Source organism: Portunus trituberculatus, chromosome 15, assembly GCF_017591435.1.
Source record: "Portunus trituberculatus isolate SZX2019 chromosome 15, ASM1759143v1, whole genome shotgun sequence".
NCBI classification, from domain to species: Eukaryota; Metazoa; Arthropoda; class Malacostraca; order Decapoda; family Portunidae; genus Portunus; species Portunus trituberculatus.
Genome location: NC_059269.1, coordinates 6,172,143 through 6,190,211, shown reverse-complemented (window position 1 = coordinate 6,190,211; position 18,069 = coordinate 6,172,143). Strand labels below are relative to the sequence as shown.

At 41.5% G+C, this 18,069-nt stretch overlaps 1 protein-coding gene across 1 annotated transcript in view; it reads left to right on the top strand.

Moving 5' to 3' along the window:
* Nucleotides 1–5,529: 5,529 nt before the first annotated feature.
* The window catches only part of LOC123503953 (Down syndrome cell adhesion molecule-like protein Dscam2), a gene marked incomplete at its 3' end in the record, with an annotated part of 474,494 nt that continues 461,954 nt past the window's right edge, over nt 5,530–18,069 (top strand). The window contains exon 1 of the mRNA XM_045254079.1: nt 5,530–6,021. Within this exon, the coding sequence (XP_045110014.1) occupies nt 5,859–6,021 (163 nt within the window). The remainder of the gene's footprint in view (nt 6,022–18,069) is intronic.

Here is an 18,069-nt window from a genome sequence, read left to right as displayed (position 1 = left end):
ATCCCCTTCTTGTTTCCCTCGTCCTCCTCCTTCCTTTTCATCTTTCGTATCCTTTTCGTGTTTCCTTCTTCTCCTCTTCCTCATCTTCCTCTCTTTTTCCTTTTTTTTTTTCCTCTTTATCCTCCTAACATTTTCCCTTCTTATCTCCTTGTGTTCTTCATCTATCTTTCAGCGATGCCGTTTCTCCTTCTTATCCTTACTTATCTCTACTTCCTCTTCCTACCTCCCTATTCATCTATCTATCTTTCTACCTACCTACCTGCCTATCTATGTATCTGTCCTTTTATCTACCTATGTTTATAATATCATCAATCCAATGTTTATATATGTATGCTTGCCCATATCAATCTGTATGAAGAGTGAGGGTGAAAAATAATGCAATGTGTCAATGCAAAAATTGTGTTCCATGTTGCGGAATGAATTTTATGTGTGTGTGTGTGTGTGTGTGTGTGTGTGTGTGTGTGTGTGTGTGTGTGTGTGTGTGTGTGTGTGTGTGTGTGTGTGTATTTTATCCTCCACAGTTAATAATAATCAAAGAGAAGACACTACCGTTTACACACACACACACACACACACACACACACACACACACACACACACAGTCAATACGCTAATAATGACACAGAGATGATCGCCGCCGTGAAGCCAACAAGAGGACAAAAAGGCACCTTTGTGACGATCGATGAAAACAATAACGTAAGTAGAGACACAAACAATTAGGATGTTCAGTCCTCGTTTGGAGTGGCGTTATTAGGCATTAGAAACCATTACGGGGCTTATCTGTTGTTATCTGCGAGGCAATTACGAGAATCCATCATTGATACTGGATAAACTCGCGTTATAACGAGGCACTACTTTGGTAAAATAGCGAAACACTGTATAGCACCCTCGGGTAGTGGTGATGGTGGGGCAAGTGGTGGTGGTGGCGGTGGTGGTGACAGCTGCACCACCATCACCACCACCACCACCACCACCACCAGACTGAGCGGCTCGATTATGTTCAGCTGATAACTTAATAGCTGGAGTTAATTGAAGGGTAACAAAAAAGTTTATCTGCAGTTGTTGTTGATGGTGTGTTGGGGAGCTGCGTGATGCGCTTAAACGCGTTTTGATTTTATCTTTACAGCGCTGCTCTGTTTTATCCCGTGTATTATGTTGCGGCTCGTTGTGTTTGACTTGACGCCTTGCCGCCCCACTGTTGTTGTTTGTGGTAGTAGTGGGTTTGATTGTAACAGTTCGGCAGTGGCAGTGATAGTGGTGGTAGCTATTGCTTTTGATAATGGTGGTAGTGGTAGTGTTGGTGATAAAATACAAGCAGTGGTGTTTGGGTGCGACTGTAGCTGTGGAGTTGTTTGTGATAGCGGTGGTGTGGCTATAGTGGCTAATAGAGGGGGTAGAAAAAAATCACAACACCATGGACCGTCTCCCGGAAAGGCCTTTGAGGGTCAGACTCTTCTAGTAAGTCATGCCAGTCCTACTACGCAAGAGACTGAATCATCTCTGCATGTGACACGCAAGCCATACGTGTAAGTACATGTATGCATTTCACTGAACAGCTTTGACACACATGGAACGTTGCATCATATGTTTTGATACCTTATCTTGACTACTTTGAACAGACTATGTAATACATTTTTGGGAAATTTTATGCATGTTAATGATTTCATTTTACGATTTAAAATAGCTGCATCATCAACGTGAAAAGGCACTTAAGGAAATTTTATTAACCATCTCTGTGATCTTTGAATATATTCTTAGTGAGTCTACGGCACTTAGAAATACCACTTTAAAAACTGAGGGAACGAAGAGAAATCCGTGAATGAAATGTGTTAAAAGAAGTGCCACACATTAAAGGTTATATAGCGCTTTATCGAATGAGTTACGTATACAGAGTAAAGAGATGACACGATGATGAGTTGTTTGGGAGTGTGGCCTTTGAAATGGCTCTCCCTGATGTGTCCCTTCTCATTGTCTGGGTCTTGAGCTTTCTTCTTTCTTTCCATTTCTTTTTTTCTTCTTAACCTTAATTCATGTTACATTCTTTTTTCTTCCTCAGCATATCTAAACAGAAGCATCCCAATACTGTCCTCATCTCTATACGGTTCTTATAATCTTATAGTCCTTATTTCTTCCTTGTATTCTGAGTTCCAACACCGACTTTAGTTTAGATGGCAGTGGTGCAGGCAGAGTATATCAATGGTGGCGGCGGTGGTGGTGGTGGTAAAGATAACGGTAGCGACGAAGGCAGTGAAACCATTGCCGACTTCTTTAAGGGAAGGAAAGGAAGGAAAACTTTTCTCGGGATATAAGAAGCGACTACTTTAAGTCCATCGCCATTAACTTCAAATCTCAACCACCACTACCGCCAGCGACGCCACCGCTCACAACATCCATGCCTCGCTATGCAATCCCTCCCGCCTCGGAAACATGACGGGGAGGACAAGAGGCCTTTCACACTCTTTCTTACGAGTGGTGGGCCGAAGAACTCCCCGTTTAGAGTAGCGTGAGCCTTGAAGATCAACTTTAAGTCCCCGCCTCCAGTGCCCGATGATAGAGGGCTCCAGACGGCGCCAGGAATCTCGACCATCTGTAATGAAGATTCCAGGAAGGTCCAGATAGCGTCTAATATTCCCTGGGCCGCATTCTTAGCTCTAATACGGCTGTTGCTATTCCTGGGTGCATTTTCATCCTTTGCTCAACCACCGCTTTCAAAATCATACGTCCTCTACGGCCCTTCCTTGTCAAGTTCATGAATGTTGCTGAGTTGTAGTACAGTCATGGTTTTCTCCTACCGTGCGCTTTCGTGTTTTTCTCACTTCTCTCCCCAGTCTTGTCTCACCAATTCCTTCTCATCAATCTTGTCAAGCTGGTACATTTGTCAGAAGTGTTAGAGATGTATTTGCTTGTAATATCGGTTTATATTGCTTCTCTCTCTCTCTCTCTCTCTCTCTCTCTCTCTCTCTGCATTCTGGTTTCATTCTAGTTCGTTCATGCTCAGCAACTTCCACCATCATTCGTCCGTCCTCTACTACATTGTCACGCTCGCAAGTTTTCAATTTGTCAACAGTGTGGCGAGGTGCGTGCATGCGTGTCTGTGTGTATAGCAGGCCTTGGTTTTATACATTGTTATAATTGCAACACACACACAAACACACACATACACACACACAAACACACACATACACACACACAAACACACCAAACCAATAATTTTTCCATTCACTAATACACTTTATTTCAAAAGCAATCCTTATTAGCGCATACTTTCTTTTGATCAAATAGTCGCAGCGTCACCAAAAAATATCATAAAAAAAAAGTGTCCCTGAAAAACGAGAATGCGAAAAAATGGACATCTCGAATGGACTAATCGCTAGGAGCCACATCTTCCAAGAGCGACGCCTCGTTAATAACTCCTTCAGAAGATAATTCGCAATCACTCTCACCTTCATCAAGAGGCTGGTGACGATGGAAAACTTAAGGGGTCTCTGTTTCATGTCGGTGAGGCGAAAGGAACCTTGAGAAGGAGAGTGGAAGTAAAGGAGGAGGAGGAAGAGGAATGATATAAACATAAAGGAAGAACAATCAGCACTAGATATTTTGTTTCTTACAAGGCTGTTTTGAGGAATATTAACTTAGAGAATGTGAGAGAAATAGAATAAGGTAGCACAGTTGTAGAAGGAGGAGGAGGAAACTGAGGAAAATGACAAAGAGGAAGAGGAAAAGAAGGAGAAAGACAAGTGGAAAAAATTGCGGATGGGTAGGAAAAGTTTGATGCAAAATTAGGAGAAGGAGGATGAGGACCAAATAAAACGTTGAAAAATATCACTTTATATTAAAAAAGTAATGAGAGACGAATTACGGCGCGAGAAGAAATCCTGATATTAAAGATGAACCTCAAGAGAATGAGGAGAGGAATATGAGATGCGGGAACGCTGGAAACAAACGTCTTGGGTGCAGACAATATGGATAATTAAGATCGGTCTGAACTGAATGAGAATGATGACCTGCTTCTCCATTTCCATGAACAAGGACCGTCAATTTAGCAGAATAAAGTACACACTCGTACCTGCAGGAGGGTCTCACTGGCTCATTGGCTGCCGAATGAATAAGGAAGCAGTGAGTTCTGTCCTGGTAAGTGAAAGCCCACCTGTTTGTCTTTGTATTTAGAATTGAAACTCACGGGTGGAATGTATTTGCCTATCAATTATGTGGCTAGTGTGTGTGTGTGTGTGTGTGTGTGTGTGTGTGTGTGTGTGTGTGTGTGTGTGTGTGTGTGTGTGTGTGTGTGTGTGTGTGTGTGTGTGTGTGTGTGTGTTTTAAGCTGCGGTCCAAGGAAATGTCTCAGACGAAAAATCTATAATCTCTACGCGGCAGTAGAGTTTGCTTTTGAAGTTTGTAGAGGATTAGGGAAGAAGATTTAAGTGAAAAAAAAAAAAAAAAATGAAAGGAAGGAAAAACGCCTGAATAATCTTACGAATTCTACTGCCGATTTCAGGACTTAGCATAGTGCCATTCTGTTTACAGTGCTATCCAGTTCACACAGTGTCATCCTATCCACACAGTGCCATCCCGTCCAAAAGTGTCATCCTGTCCACAGTACCATCCTGTCCACAGTGCCATCTCATCCCCACAGTGCCATCTCCTCCACATTGCCATCCCATCCACACAGATCCATTCTATCCACAATGTCATCCCATAAACACAGTGCCATCCTGTCCACAGTGTCATTCTGTCAACATAGTGCCATCCCATCCACAGTGCCATCCCGGCAACATAGTGCCATTCCGTCCAAAGTGCTATTCCCGTCCACACAGTACCGTCTCGTTTACAAAGTGTCGTTCTGTCCACATAGTGCCATTCCCGTCCACACAGAGCCGTCTCGTTCACAAAGCGCCGTCTCATCCACATAGTGGCATTCCCTCTACACAACGCCATCCTTGTGTCAAAGAGTGCCAGTCTCGTTGACCTTAAGTAGGGACGTGTGCAGTGGTCGCCGCAGTTAGGCGTACTCGTTCCCATGTTAAGGCTGGTGGGCCGTGCAGGCGTGGCTGTCCGCCTCTCGTCCCACTGCTTTGTTAGGTCATGCAAATGTGCCATTTCTTGAGACAATGGTAGCGATGGAAGGCCTGTCGCTACTGTGGATTGTTATTGCTAGTATCATTATGTTTTTACTTTCCTCTTCATGATTGTGTGTTGAATATGGAATCCGATGAATAGTATTTTGGAACGGATCTTATTTGATTAGTATTTATTTAGTCATTTATGTGTTTTCTTTATTCTTTACTTGTTATGTCGCGATGAAGGACCGAGATAATCATGGCTCTACGGTGGTCAATTTACAATATTCATTTACATTTCTTGCTATTATACACACAGGGAAATAATAACTGTGGCTGGCGTCCTGCTTATGCGCGAGAAGAGTGGAGGATAACGCGGCGGTGACAAGAGGACGCAGGAGAGCGCGGGGGAAGCGAGGAGGAGACTGGCACTTAGGCGCGAGCCAGCCAGTGTTTTGTTGGTCGTAGTCGCGCGAGGACACGGTCGCTCTCCACTAACTCGTCCTTGACTCGCTCACTCAAGGCTGATGTAAACAGAACCGGTTTGTCGCGTCTATCTTTCTCAATCATCGCCTTAGTGCAATTGCGTCTTACTCCTCTTTGTGAAGTGTTCGTTACCGGCAGTTTTTGCATATACGGAAACTTATGATTTCTTAAGTTGTAATTCTTATTTACTTATTTTTTTTAGTTTGTCTTAATTAGCCAGTGATAAGTCCGCGTGTAATTCTTAACATACATAAGAGTGGTTCGCGTCCTCCTGAATCCTATGCCCAGACTAAAGGGAGCACAAGGGGACAAGTAATGGGGCACGTTGTCGCCGGCCCCGTGCGTGCGTACATTGACTTTGGTACACGTGACGATGCCTCCCACCCGCGCCGTACTGTAATAGTGCCTCCGTGTGCCGAGATGGTCTTGCCGCGTGTGCTGGTGCTTCTCCTGGTGTGTTGCTGCCTGGCGACTGCAGGTAAGATACACTTTGAATCAAAAGTTATGCTTCCGTCGCACGCACGCGAAGTCCATATACAGCCTTCAGTGTGTTGTTATCGCTACTATCAGTTGTTTTCATGACTTTCTTTACTGATTTTCGAGTGTTTTGATGTTTGTAATCGTTGTGACATGTTGTGTTGTTGTTATTGGGGTTTTTATTCTAAAGCTTGATTGTTTTCTATTTGTTATTAATGCTTCATAGTGGCTGGTGTTTAAAATAAAATAAAAAAAGTTTACAAAGATCAAGGTTTGCAGTGGGTTGACAAATTAGTTGGAAGAGTTGTTTATAGTTTATCAGATTTACTGTTTTGCTTCTTTCTCGTTGCTGGTTAATATCACTCGTGCCTCCAAGGTCGTCAGAAGGAGTACAACAAATCGCAATAGTGTTCGTAAAGTTTGTAATATTCCATAAGACACGAGTCCCCAAACCACCCAATGTGTCACGTGGTTCAAGGGAAAAGTTTTACGTTTCATCTTTACAATCTCACTAAATTCCCTGACATATTTTTTCGTCGGTACACCTTCCGGCAACCATTTTCACGAGTTTGCCTGAATAATTTGTGGGCCCATCTGTCGCGACGGAATTTAAGATTGATATTTCGCGCCGTAAAATACACGATCTTGAAGCTTTACGGAATAATGTCATCACAGCGAAAGAGGTGCTGGTCATTCCACACACTTAAAAATATCCTGTTATAATATCTATTTTCCACGCACTGGCTAATCTGATTATAAATATAAAGCACACCTAATATTCTTATGCTAAGGCTATTAAAATGCTGTGTGTGTGTGTGTGTGTGTGTGTGTGTGTGTGTGTGTGTGTGTGTGTGTGTGTGTGTGTGTGTGTGTGTGTGTGTGTGTGTGTGTGTGTGATTCAAATAAAAGAAATAAAAGGCGTTAAAGTTACACGATTATTATTTCATATGGGAGTCTTTTTTTTCGGGTCGCTATGTGAGCAATAAATTTGTGATAACCTGTGCGCTAATTTGTGAGATTCTTTATACAAGTTAGCAAAGAAATAAAGACTTTCAGCGTTGGTCAAAAATGTATTTAGAAAAGTTGACGATATTTTTGCCGCACTAGCCATGGGTGGTTGTAAATCTCTCTCTCTCTCTCTCTCTCTCTCTCTCTCTCTCTCTCTCTCTCTCTCTCTCTCTCTCTCTCCCTGAAGAAGACTTCCACACATGAGTGCACGTGTATGCATGCACGCTTTTCTCTTTCTGTGTGTGTGTGTGTGTGTGTGTGTGTGTGTGTGTGTGTGTGTGTGTGTGTGTGTGTGTGTGTGTGAGATAGATAGATAGATAGATAGATAGATAGATAGATAGATAGATAGATAGAGAGAGAGAGAGAGAGAGAGAGAGAGAGAGAGAGAGAGAGAGAGAGAGAGAGAGAGAGAGAGAGAGAGAGAGAGAGAGAGAGAGAGAGAGAGAGAGAGAGACTGTAACCTTTAACTTGTAGACTCGTCGCCTTTTTCATAAAATGTCCGAGTAAATATGAGACTAAAATGGACTTTTCTCTCGGCATTATTATCATATATGCCAATAAGAACATTTCCTTCAGCAACTCCGTGATTAGAGAGTTATATAAAAGGAAAAAAGAATAATCAGCTTTGCCAGTCTGCTGCACATCCTCATTCTAATATCTAATATCGAATAATTGAAAAAAAAAACTTGCATGTACACGTGAACTTAATTAAAGGCTTCATAAGCGTTGCTGGCTTGATATCCTGGTAGGGGTTTAAATTCCAGTTTGCATATAAATATTCGTTCTGAAAATTCGCGTTACTTTTATTGTGTTACGTGTGGGTCTTTGCTGAAGAGGGATAGAATGAAAACAGTAACCTTTTATACTGTGAAACCATACCTACAGATTTATATTTCTACATAATTATACGAGTGCATGTGCATGTTTGAGTGTTTGGATGGATGGTGAGGGATGCATAATATACGCACATATATCACAGTTGCCATAATATACGTGTAATATTATATATCAAGCTGCCACTTCTGAGAGATATCACTGTTGCCGCTGCCAACGAGGGAAAGTTTGTAAAGTTAAAATAAGTTTTTGAAAGTCTGCCGAGACGAGACTTGAGTTATGACAAGAAAAATGTAATTACGGCACGTAGCTGTTGCTCACGTCCTCTGTGCCTCCCATACGCAGAGATGGCTTGAGGTAGCACCAGGCACGTCCCCCGGCCCCTGCTGTTGTGTTGTCACTGGCGGTGTGAGTCGGGCTAGGGTTCGTCCGGAGGAGAAGGGAGACGGGGAGTGAGAAGCAGGAAAGGTCAAGTAGGGATAGGACAGGTGGGCTGAGGCGGCAGGGTGGGATGGAGTGTGCAGCAGAGTGAAGGAAGGAGTAATGGTGTTTCCGAGAGGAAGAAAGTATCGGATAGGAGGGTCGTTATACGGGTGAAAGAACCTAAAAGAAAAAAAAAAGACACACACACACACACACACACACACACACACACACACACACACACACACACACACACACACACACACACACACACAGGTTCGTGTACGTGTGTGGGCCGAGGCAGACATGCACGACACACATACTCACAAGTAGCGCGCGTACACACACACACACACACACACACACACACACACACACACACACACACACACACACACACACCACTTCCTTCCCAACCCGCACAACGTAGCCGCCCTACACATTCTGGGAGGCTGGATTAAAAAAGGAGAGAGAGAAAAAAAAGACTGAGCAGGCGGCCAGCTGGCGGGACGCGCGCTCCTCGCCTCTGCACCAGCTGGCCGCCACACGCGAGAGTAACATTGAGTCTGGCAGTGCCGTCCATCACCCGGCAGGTAAGCTGGGACAAAACACCATCTCGGCTGTTGCTTAATATTGAGCAAAGTGTTGAGGCTGGTGCATCAGCAGCCGTGGCTGTGGAAGGAATGTTGTTGGGGATGTTAGTGGTGGTGGTGGTGATAAAGGAACTGCAATTTCGTCCCCAGTGTTGCATGTGGGACCGACTTTTCTTTTTTCTTTTTACTACATGACTGACACTTCCAGACGTACCGTGCACAGCAATACTACAACAATGCAATATCAGCTCCTGTTCCTGCTACTCCTAGTGCAAGGGGACGAATGGATGGATGGATGAACTGGAAGACCGATAGACAGACATTGATATATGGAGAGAGAGAGAGAGAGAGAGAGAGAGAGAGAGAGAGAGAGAGAGAGAGAGAGAGAGAGAGAGAGAGAGAGAGAGAGAGAGAGAGAGAGAGAGAGAGAGAGAGAGAGAGAGAGAGAGAGAGAGAGAGAGAGAGAGAGAGAGAGAGACCTAAATGCATAATGAAATAAGGATGAGAATAGTACAATGTGATGAAACGGCTATAGAGGATAACATAAAAGTACTTGATATGCACAGCCACATCTCAAGACGCTTCTATTGAAAACATCTGAAACTAGAAATCTGCGGCCATCTGGTGTTCACAACTATGACACGTGGTTACAAAATTAGGAAACCTGTTTACTGAATAGAGGTGAAGTTACGACTTACTCACAGAATAATGGAAAAACAAATGTTGGAATTCTTAAAGTACACATGAACGCCAATGAATAAGAAACATACGAAGCAACCTCATGATTTTGGTGCTGGTGACGAATTGACAGGATATCCGGATCAATGGGGAAGAGAGTATAAGTGGAGGGATGACAGAAAAAATTCGTATAACACAGCAAAGATTGGTTCACTTCTACGACTCTTGAGGAAGATTAGGAGGATCTTCTGTTTCACACTTACGTAAGCAATCTCTCTCTCTCTCTCTCTCTCTCTCTCTCTCTCTCTCTCTCTCTCTCTCTCTCTCTCTCTCTCATACACACCTCATACTTATAATCAAGAAATAAATAGACAGGTCGACATACATCTACAAACATCTGTGTGTGTGTGTGTGTGTGTGTGTGTGTGTGTGTGTGTGTGTGTGTGTGTGTGTGTGTGTGTGTGTGTGTGTGTGTGTGTGTGTGTGTGTGTGTGTGTGTGTGTGTGTGTGTGTGTGTGTGTGTGTGTGTGTGTGTATTTCATCGAAGTAGATTTTTCTTTCTATGCAAAAACTTACATTTACCAATTACAATAATGCTTTATATTCACCGAACACAGTTTTTGGGAGAGAAATTTGTGAAGTATTTTTGATAACAGGAAAATATTTCACTATTGTTTATATTTCTGGAAAATGTATTTGAAAAGGAATGAAACTGAAAGCACTCGTTGTGTTTCATTTCCCTTCGCTAGTTAGCAATACCTGGTGGCCTTTTTCACGTTGCACTAACTGAATTTTTCTTTGCAACGATTCTTTTTAAGCACAAGTATCGGAAACAAAAGATCCTTGCAATGCGCTACACAACATTCGGTGCTGGTGTATACTTATCGAACATCACAACAGCTCAACATTTCCAGAAGGATGTAAAATATTTCATCGCGGGAAACACACACACACACACACACACACACACACACACACACACACATACCAAACGCAACATATCACAAAGGATACAATTCATTTTACAATCTATTCAACTTATGCTCCCGCGCGATAAACCTTTGCACCGGGGACAGACGGTAAAACTTTCCTATGCACACAACGACTGCACACACACAGGCCGTTCTCGGTACTAATATTCCAGCTGTTGACAAAGAACAACCTAGGAGAGGATGAGAGAGAGAGAGAGAGAGAGAGAGAGAGAGAGAGAGAGAGAGAGAGAGAGAGAGAGAGAGAGAGAGAGAGAGAGAGAGAGAGAGAGAGAGAGAGAGAGAGAGAGAGAGAGAGAGAGAGAGAGAGAGAGAGAGAGAGAGAGAGAGAGAGATGGAGGGGTTACGTAATTTCCATACAAATGCAGGTCAAACAGAACTCTATTGTCTAAACAGGATGGTTTGCATTTAGCCTCTATACGGAAGCGAATGCCAAGGATGTGTCCCTAATTCGAGGAGGCAAAGAAAGGTAAGTATTATTCTCATGGCGATTGTCTCCATTAACCCTCTGACTGCTAATGATGACATGACACGAGCTTCTTCATTGCTGTAACCCAAAATAATTCAAACACAGACAGAAAAAAAGATAACAACTAATCCATGACTCTTTTAATTAACTTCTACTGTTGTTTCATCATTGTAGTCTAAACTTTTACCGCCTAATTTTACTTTAACAGGGCACATTTCTAAGCGGCTGAATTCTCCCACGACGTCTATTCATACTTGAGTTTCAACGCACTGCTGCTTCTCAGTGAGGACGGATCACATTATTGTAATTTACTCCGTTGTTCGTAATCCTCTTAGTGTTTTTTTCTAATCGCTTGACTAACTTTTGCTCTTCACTGTGCTTCTCAAGGGAAAATTCATTCGTTTTAGCTGATGCGTCTTAATAAAAAAAAATACTGGTTATGGGTAGCTTGTCGTTTAATAATACAAAAGTTTGAACAAAGCCGAGAGAGAGAGAGAGAGAGAGAGAGAGAGAGAGAGAGAGAGAGAGAGAGAGAGAGAGAGAGAGAGAGAGAGAGAGAGAGAGAGAGAGAGAGAGAGAGAGAGAGAGAGAGAGAGAGAGAGAGAGAGAGAGAGAGAGAGAGAGAGAGAGAGAGAGAGAGAGAGAGAGAGAGAGAGAGAGAGAGAGAGAGAGATATATATATATATATATATATAGAGAGAGAGAGAGAGAGAGAGAGAGAGAGAGAGAGAGACTATATAACCTCTTCTATTTGTTGTCCGATCAAAGACTTGTATTGTAAGATGGATCAGAGAAGAAAGAAAACACACAGAGACAGACGAACAGAGAAACAGATAGACAAACAGACAGACATGCAAATATACAACACATAAGGGACATGCAAGAGAAACAAGAGAAAAATAACACATGAGAGAGAGAGAGAGAGAGAGAGAGAGAGAGAGAGAGAGAGAGAGACATTTATTTTTCTTCTCTTCCCTCCGTTGGTAAAATAATAACTTGTTCCTCCCCTCTCTCTCTCTCTCTCTCTCTCTCTCTCTCTCTCTCTCTCTCTCTCTCTCTCTCTCTCTCTCAACCTTACTACTACTATCACTTAACTCCCACCATCCTCTGCCTATTTATTACTACCCATTTTCATTCTTCTTCACGTCTTTCCTTATATTTTTCACCCTCCTCTCCTAGTCATTGTCGTCGTTGTCGTGGGCGCCATTCATCCTCCCTCCCCGTTTTTTTTCCAGGCATTTTTTATAAACCTCCCAAGTAACCCCCTGAGAACTCGCCACCCCCCTCATTACCTAGATGAACGAGGGGCGATGCAGGCTGCCACGGTGATGGGTGAAGGAGGGAACACAGATAGGAGACTCAAGAATAGAATACCAGGCAGCACACTCTCTCAGCTTTCAGTGCATAGGTTCATATTCTGTAACAGTTCCGCGCTGCATATCCACTATATTCAGAAGCTTCTATTAGTTGAAGTGCCACGTAATTCCAAGGATGGTCTTACGGTTCCAGTAACAGATTAATGAGATTTCTAAATTACTAACAGGATTAATACTCTTGAAAACTCGCCTCTGCTGGTCACTTCCACTACATTCAGAAGCTTCTATTAATTGAAGTGACAAGTGTTTTATGACTGTTTTTATGGCTCTAGTAACATATTAATGGGTTTTCTACATTATCAAACGCGGTAACACTTTGAGAACCTGGCTTATCATTTCTGTGACCTTTGAAAATAGTCGTGAGTAAAGAGCAAAGCGTTTCAGAGTACAGGACATAGCAGTGTGGAGGAAAGGGGAGGAGCAAGCTGGTCACAATTACCCTGGAATGTCCCGGTGTTCATTATCTTTATACGTCCCAGGCAGGGGCCCTCTCTGGAAACACGCGAAGCACGAACGACGCCTACCTAAACACACGCACATACGCACACACACACACACACACACACACACACACACCTCTCTCTCTCTCTCTCTCTCTCTGGTTCGTGTTTGGACGCTTTAAATTGTCGTGGCGGCCTGTGTTCTAAGAGGCCACCAAAGATTAAGTCCCCAGAGTGGGTTTTGCAATGCTATGTAGATTCTGCATTTCATACACTGGTGAATTTCTGTGTTAAAAATGTTTATTTCTTATGATTTGAAATTCACCACTAGTATCTCTCGATAGTTGCGGGTCTAAACACCTCTTGTTTAAATATATGCAGAAAAATAAGCAGGAAAACTCTCAGGTCATTAAAGGATTCCAGGACACGTTATGGTAAAATAAAAGTTTGCTTATGTAAACAGCTAGTATTATAAGCATTACGATTCCTGTTACTATCACTTTTATGACTTGTATTATTGTTGTTGCTGTGGCTTAAAAACCTACTATTGGTTCAAACTGTCATCATCAATATTACAACTACTACTACTACTACTACTACTACTACTACTACTACTACTACTACTACTACTACTACTACTACTACTACTACTACTACTACTACTACTAGTGCTACTATTTCTGCTACTACTACTACTACTACTGCTTCTTCTAGTACTGCTAACAGTAATGATAATACTTTACTATATCTAAGAATCATTATTAGAAAAAATGCTAATATGTAATGTATAAAACCAACGTAGAACAAATAAAACAAACAAGCAAGTAAATAAATAAAAAAAACGCCAGACTTGCCAATCTTACACATCAGTCCTGTCTTACATGGAATATTATCAAAACAAACCTTAACTAAATCATCATAAACTACTTACTGTACAAAATGACCAGTGCATAATAAGCTTTTCACTTCTTAGAGCAAAAGATGACTACAAACTTGAACTCATAATGTGAATGTGTGAAATTGATGTATATTTGTGTGTATTGTGATGGGTGACACTAAAAAATACACACCCACTTCCACTCAAACACATTCCCACACACACACACACACCTAACGCCGGTATAGTCTCCTTGCCTGAATCTTTTCTCACGGTACGTACAAAATTCAGACAGGACAAGTGCAAAGGAGAAACCGTAAGAGTTTTTTAGAGTCCTACTTTCCTCTACTGAAACCACGCTCTGAGGAGAATAAAATCAATAGATATGATAAAAAAATTGTTATTACTTTGCTAGAAAAAAAAATCACTTAATTTGTCTTGCATTAAAAAAAATAAAAACTCGTTACAATACATATGAAAAATATATCATTTTTGGCTACTGAAACGATGTTGTTACGAGAGTAAGAGGGAAAGAAATATACGTAATAAAAAATCTGAAAAAAATATCTCCTTTACTAATACAAAATACTATTAGTTAATTTTCCTTGCATTAAAAACTCACCACACCATAACACACACACACAAAAACAAACAAACAATAAACAAGTGAAGAAATGTAATAAAAAAATATAAACACCACTAATCATTGAAGAAAAAAAAAACATTACTTAATATTCCTTCCATTAATAACTTACAACACAGCATGAACAAATCCACTTTAGCAGAAACAACTCGGTAAAGGAGGGAGAAGAAAACGTGGAATGTACCAGCAAGGAATTATTCAACGTGTTTCCTGGTTATTCCTTCGTACTTTATAGTTGCTCAATTTTCAAGAGACTTAGAAGAGAAGCCAATCCCAGCGAAGGGTGACGTGAAGGGCTGTCTGCCGCCCATCACGGGGGCCGGCACACTGGATGAAGGGGCGAGGAGGGTAGAGGAGGACGCAGGAGGGGGCTGAAGAGGTACTGGGGCTCTAGAATGGGAGTCCTAGCTATTCTGACCTGAGGATTAAATGGTAATCCCAGTATCCATACACGCGATGCTCCGTCTGTGTGTCTGTCTGTGTGTGTTTGTTAGTGTGTCAGTGTACAGTGTGTGTGTGTGTGTGTGTGTGTGTGTGTGTGTGTGTGTGTGTGTGTGTGTGTGTGTGTGTGTGTGTGTGTGTGTGTGTGTGTGTGTGTGTGTGTAGATGTATGTTAGTCTATTTATTTCTTGGTTATAGGTATGAGAGAGAGAGAGAGAGAGAGAGAGAGAGAGAGAGAGAGAGAGAGAGAGAGAGAGAGAGAGAGAGAGAGAGAGAGAGAGAGAGAGAGAGAGAGAGAGGGGGGGGACCAGTCTCTAGCTCTACAAGGATATATCAAAGGATTAAGAGATCGCAGTCAGCCCTGGGAGTCCATTTGGTGATCAAGTGCCTCCAACTGACCTTAATTTCTCAGTATCTCGAGTATACTTATCTCTGGGACATTTATTTCCTGTTTATCTCGCGTCTTGATATTCACTTTAATTTCAGTAATTGCAAATGTACTAATGAATGTGTCTTGCTGCTCCATTGTTTTTAATAGTATCAGTAAATGCATTAAGGAAGGTAGACTAGTAATCGTCATGAAATATAAAGATTAAATTAAGAGTGTAATTGTGCAGCTCCCACTCAGCGTTATCACCAGTAATTGGGCGGCTCTTGCTAATCTCTCCTCCCGCTGGATAAAGCTTCATCACTACGGACTATGAAGATCAGTTTATATGACTGATATAGCACTAAGAATGAGAGAAGGGGAGACACACGAAAAACTGGTTTGTCTTATTCTTTTTATCTATTTTTTCTTATATTACATGTGCAGGAAAAACACTACTACTACTACTACTATTACTACTACTACTATTACTACTACTACTACTATTACTACTGCTACTACTATTACTACTACTACTACTATTACTACTACTACTATTACTACTGTTACTACTTCTACTACTACTACTACTTCAACAACAACGACAAAACGACAGCAGCAACAACAACAATTACTACTACTATCACTACTACTGCTACTGCTACTACTACTACTACTACTATACTACTACTACTACTACTACTACTACTACTACTCTACTACTACTGAAAACAATAACAAAACAACAAAAATAAAAAAAAAATAACATCAACAACACTAATGCTGCTAACAATCACCACCAGAATAATACGCACAGTACCCCGTCAGGTGGAAATAAAGAACCTCCACTTTGATCATAATGACGCACACGCACATAATTTTTACAACGACGAGCCGGCACCTCACACTCGTCATCTCCTCCCCTATAATAAAGAGCAGGTGGGAGCATGAATGGCCAGCCAGTCAATCTCTGCCACTGTGCCAGACGCGCGATAACAGAACACGGCGATAATCTGATGCAGCTTTAATCTCTCATCGTCAAATCATCATGGAATTCACTGATGCATTTTCAACAGCCACGAGTAATCTCTTTTTCTATTCAATATTTCTATCCTCATTCAGCAAATCCTAGACTTATGGGTTTTATGAAGTATTTGTTCCTTCCAATTGAAAAAATAGTCTTGATAATAAAGGTCACAAGTAGTACGGTTAGATAATTGAGTGTTGCTTAATTTTATTTTCCTGTTTCTATAAAAGTGAATGATATTGGATTCTCTGTTTCCTATGAAAACGCTGAAATTTTTTTCTTGTTATCTTAAAAGAATGATACATGCAATATACAACCTTTACTGCATATGTCTTTTTATCTGTCTATCCATCTATCTATTCATCTATCTATCTATCTATAAACCTATAGCTTTTTAAAAATAACCCAGTAATATCCTGCCTGAGTTTTACTCTAGCGGAATTCGTATAAGATGGAACCATTTTTTTTCTTTTACACTTCCCAGACAGCTCACGCGGGGTATTGCCTTCCTTAAGCAGGATGGGAATAGAAAACAGTCCAGCTTTTCGCCTGTCTGCATTTGAGAGAGAAAGGGAACAAAGGAAAGATTCGATGGTTAAAAGCGCGGAAAATTACTGGGAACACGCCAGAACAATACGTACGTGAGGAGAGCGAGCCACCTGTAGCTCCTGGCCCACCTGGCGCTCCGACTTGCACCAGCTCCCAGGCACGAGTGGATGCCAGATGCCTGCTACCTACCCAGTGACTCCAGCTCTCCATTGCAGACTTCATATAAAAGCTATATAACATTCTTATTTTCTCACATGTAATAAGTTCACCGTTTTTCCTCGGTATTAAGTGTCCTGGTCTGGAAACTATCAATTACAAGTCAGGTTTCGTAAGGAGAGAGTCAGTATACGAGACGAGAAGGCGTTAGGTTATCGGAAAGGGTTAATGTAAAAATGGGGGCAGAATGTTGCTCGATTATTGACCATGTGTGTACTTCTGCCGTGTACTGTATTGTCCGTTGTTATAATGACTTCCTAGAAACTACTTTTTGTGCGTGTGTTGCGGCGAATTTCGAGTTTCATATCCTCTCAAAAAGATATTTCTCAAAAACATCTTCATCTCTGGTGTCTGACTTTATTATAACTGTGATATTATAGGTTGAAAAGTACTTACACTAACCTTTCCCATTCAAGTATTTAAAAATCAATCATTAATACAAGTGTGCTTATTAAAAAATCTATCTTCTTGTCTTCATCCATAATGTGTGTGTGTGTGTGTGTGTGTGTGTGTGTGTGTGTGTGTGTGTGTGTGTGTGTGTGTGTGTGTGTGTGTGTGTGTGTGTGTGTGTGTGTGTGTGTGTGTGTGTGTGTGTGTGTGTGTGTGTCTCCTGAAGTCTACCAGTAAATATATATACTTCAGTTAAGCTATCCAGTATAAGCGCAAAATTTCAGCAAGAATTCCACCAACGCATAAAAAGCAACACGTTAACCGATAGCATCCAATACCTCGGGCCATTTCTAACACCCTCACGCCGACCACTACTGCAGCGGGAGCATCAATACCTTACTCTTGTTTGACCAGCGTTGGCGGTATTGACTTGCAACCATGAGCAAAAAAAAAAGAAAAATAGAAAAAAAAAAACATTGCTATATAACTTTTCATAAACTCATTTTGATAATTTGGTATGCATTAAACTTGAAATTGAAGGAGTGTTTTACATGCATTTTTTCTCTTTTTCCTTTTCTTTAGTGGAAAACAGTATTTTGCATGATAATTGTAAACTTTAATTTGGCGCTTTGCTTTTTCATTGCAAAGTTTTTGTGAAGTGTAATACGATATCAAGATAAGATATTAAGTCACTGCCAACTTTCTAATTCCGGGGAGAGCTTCCGGCGT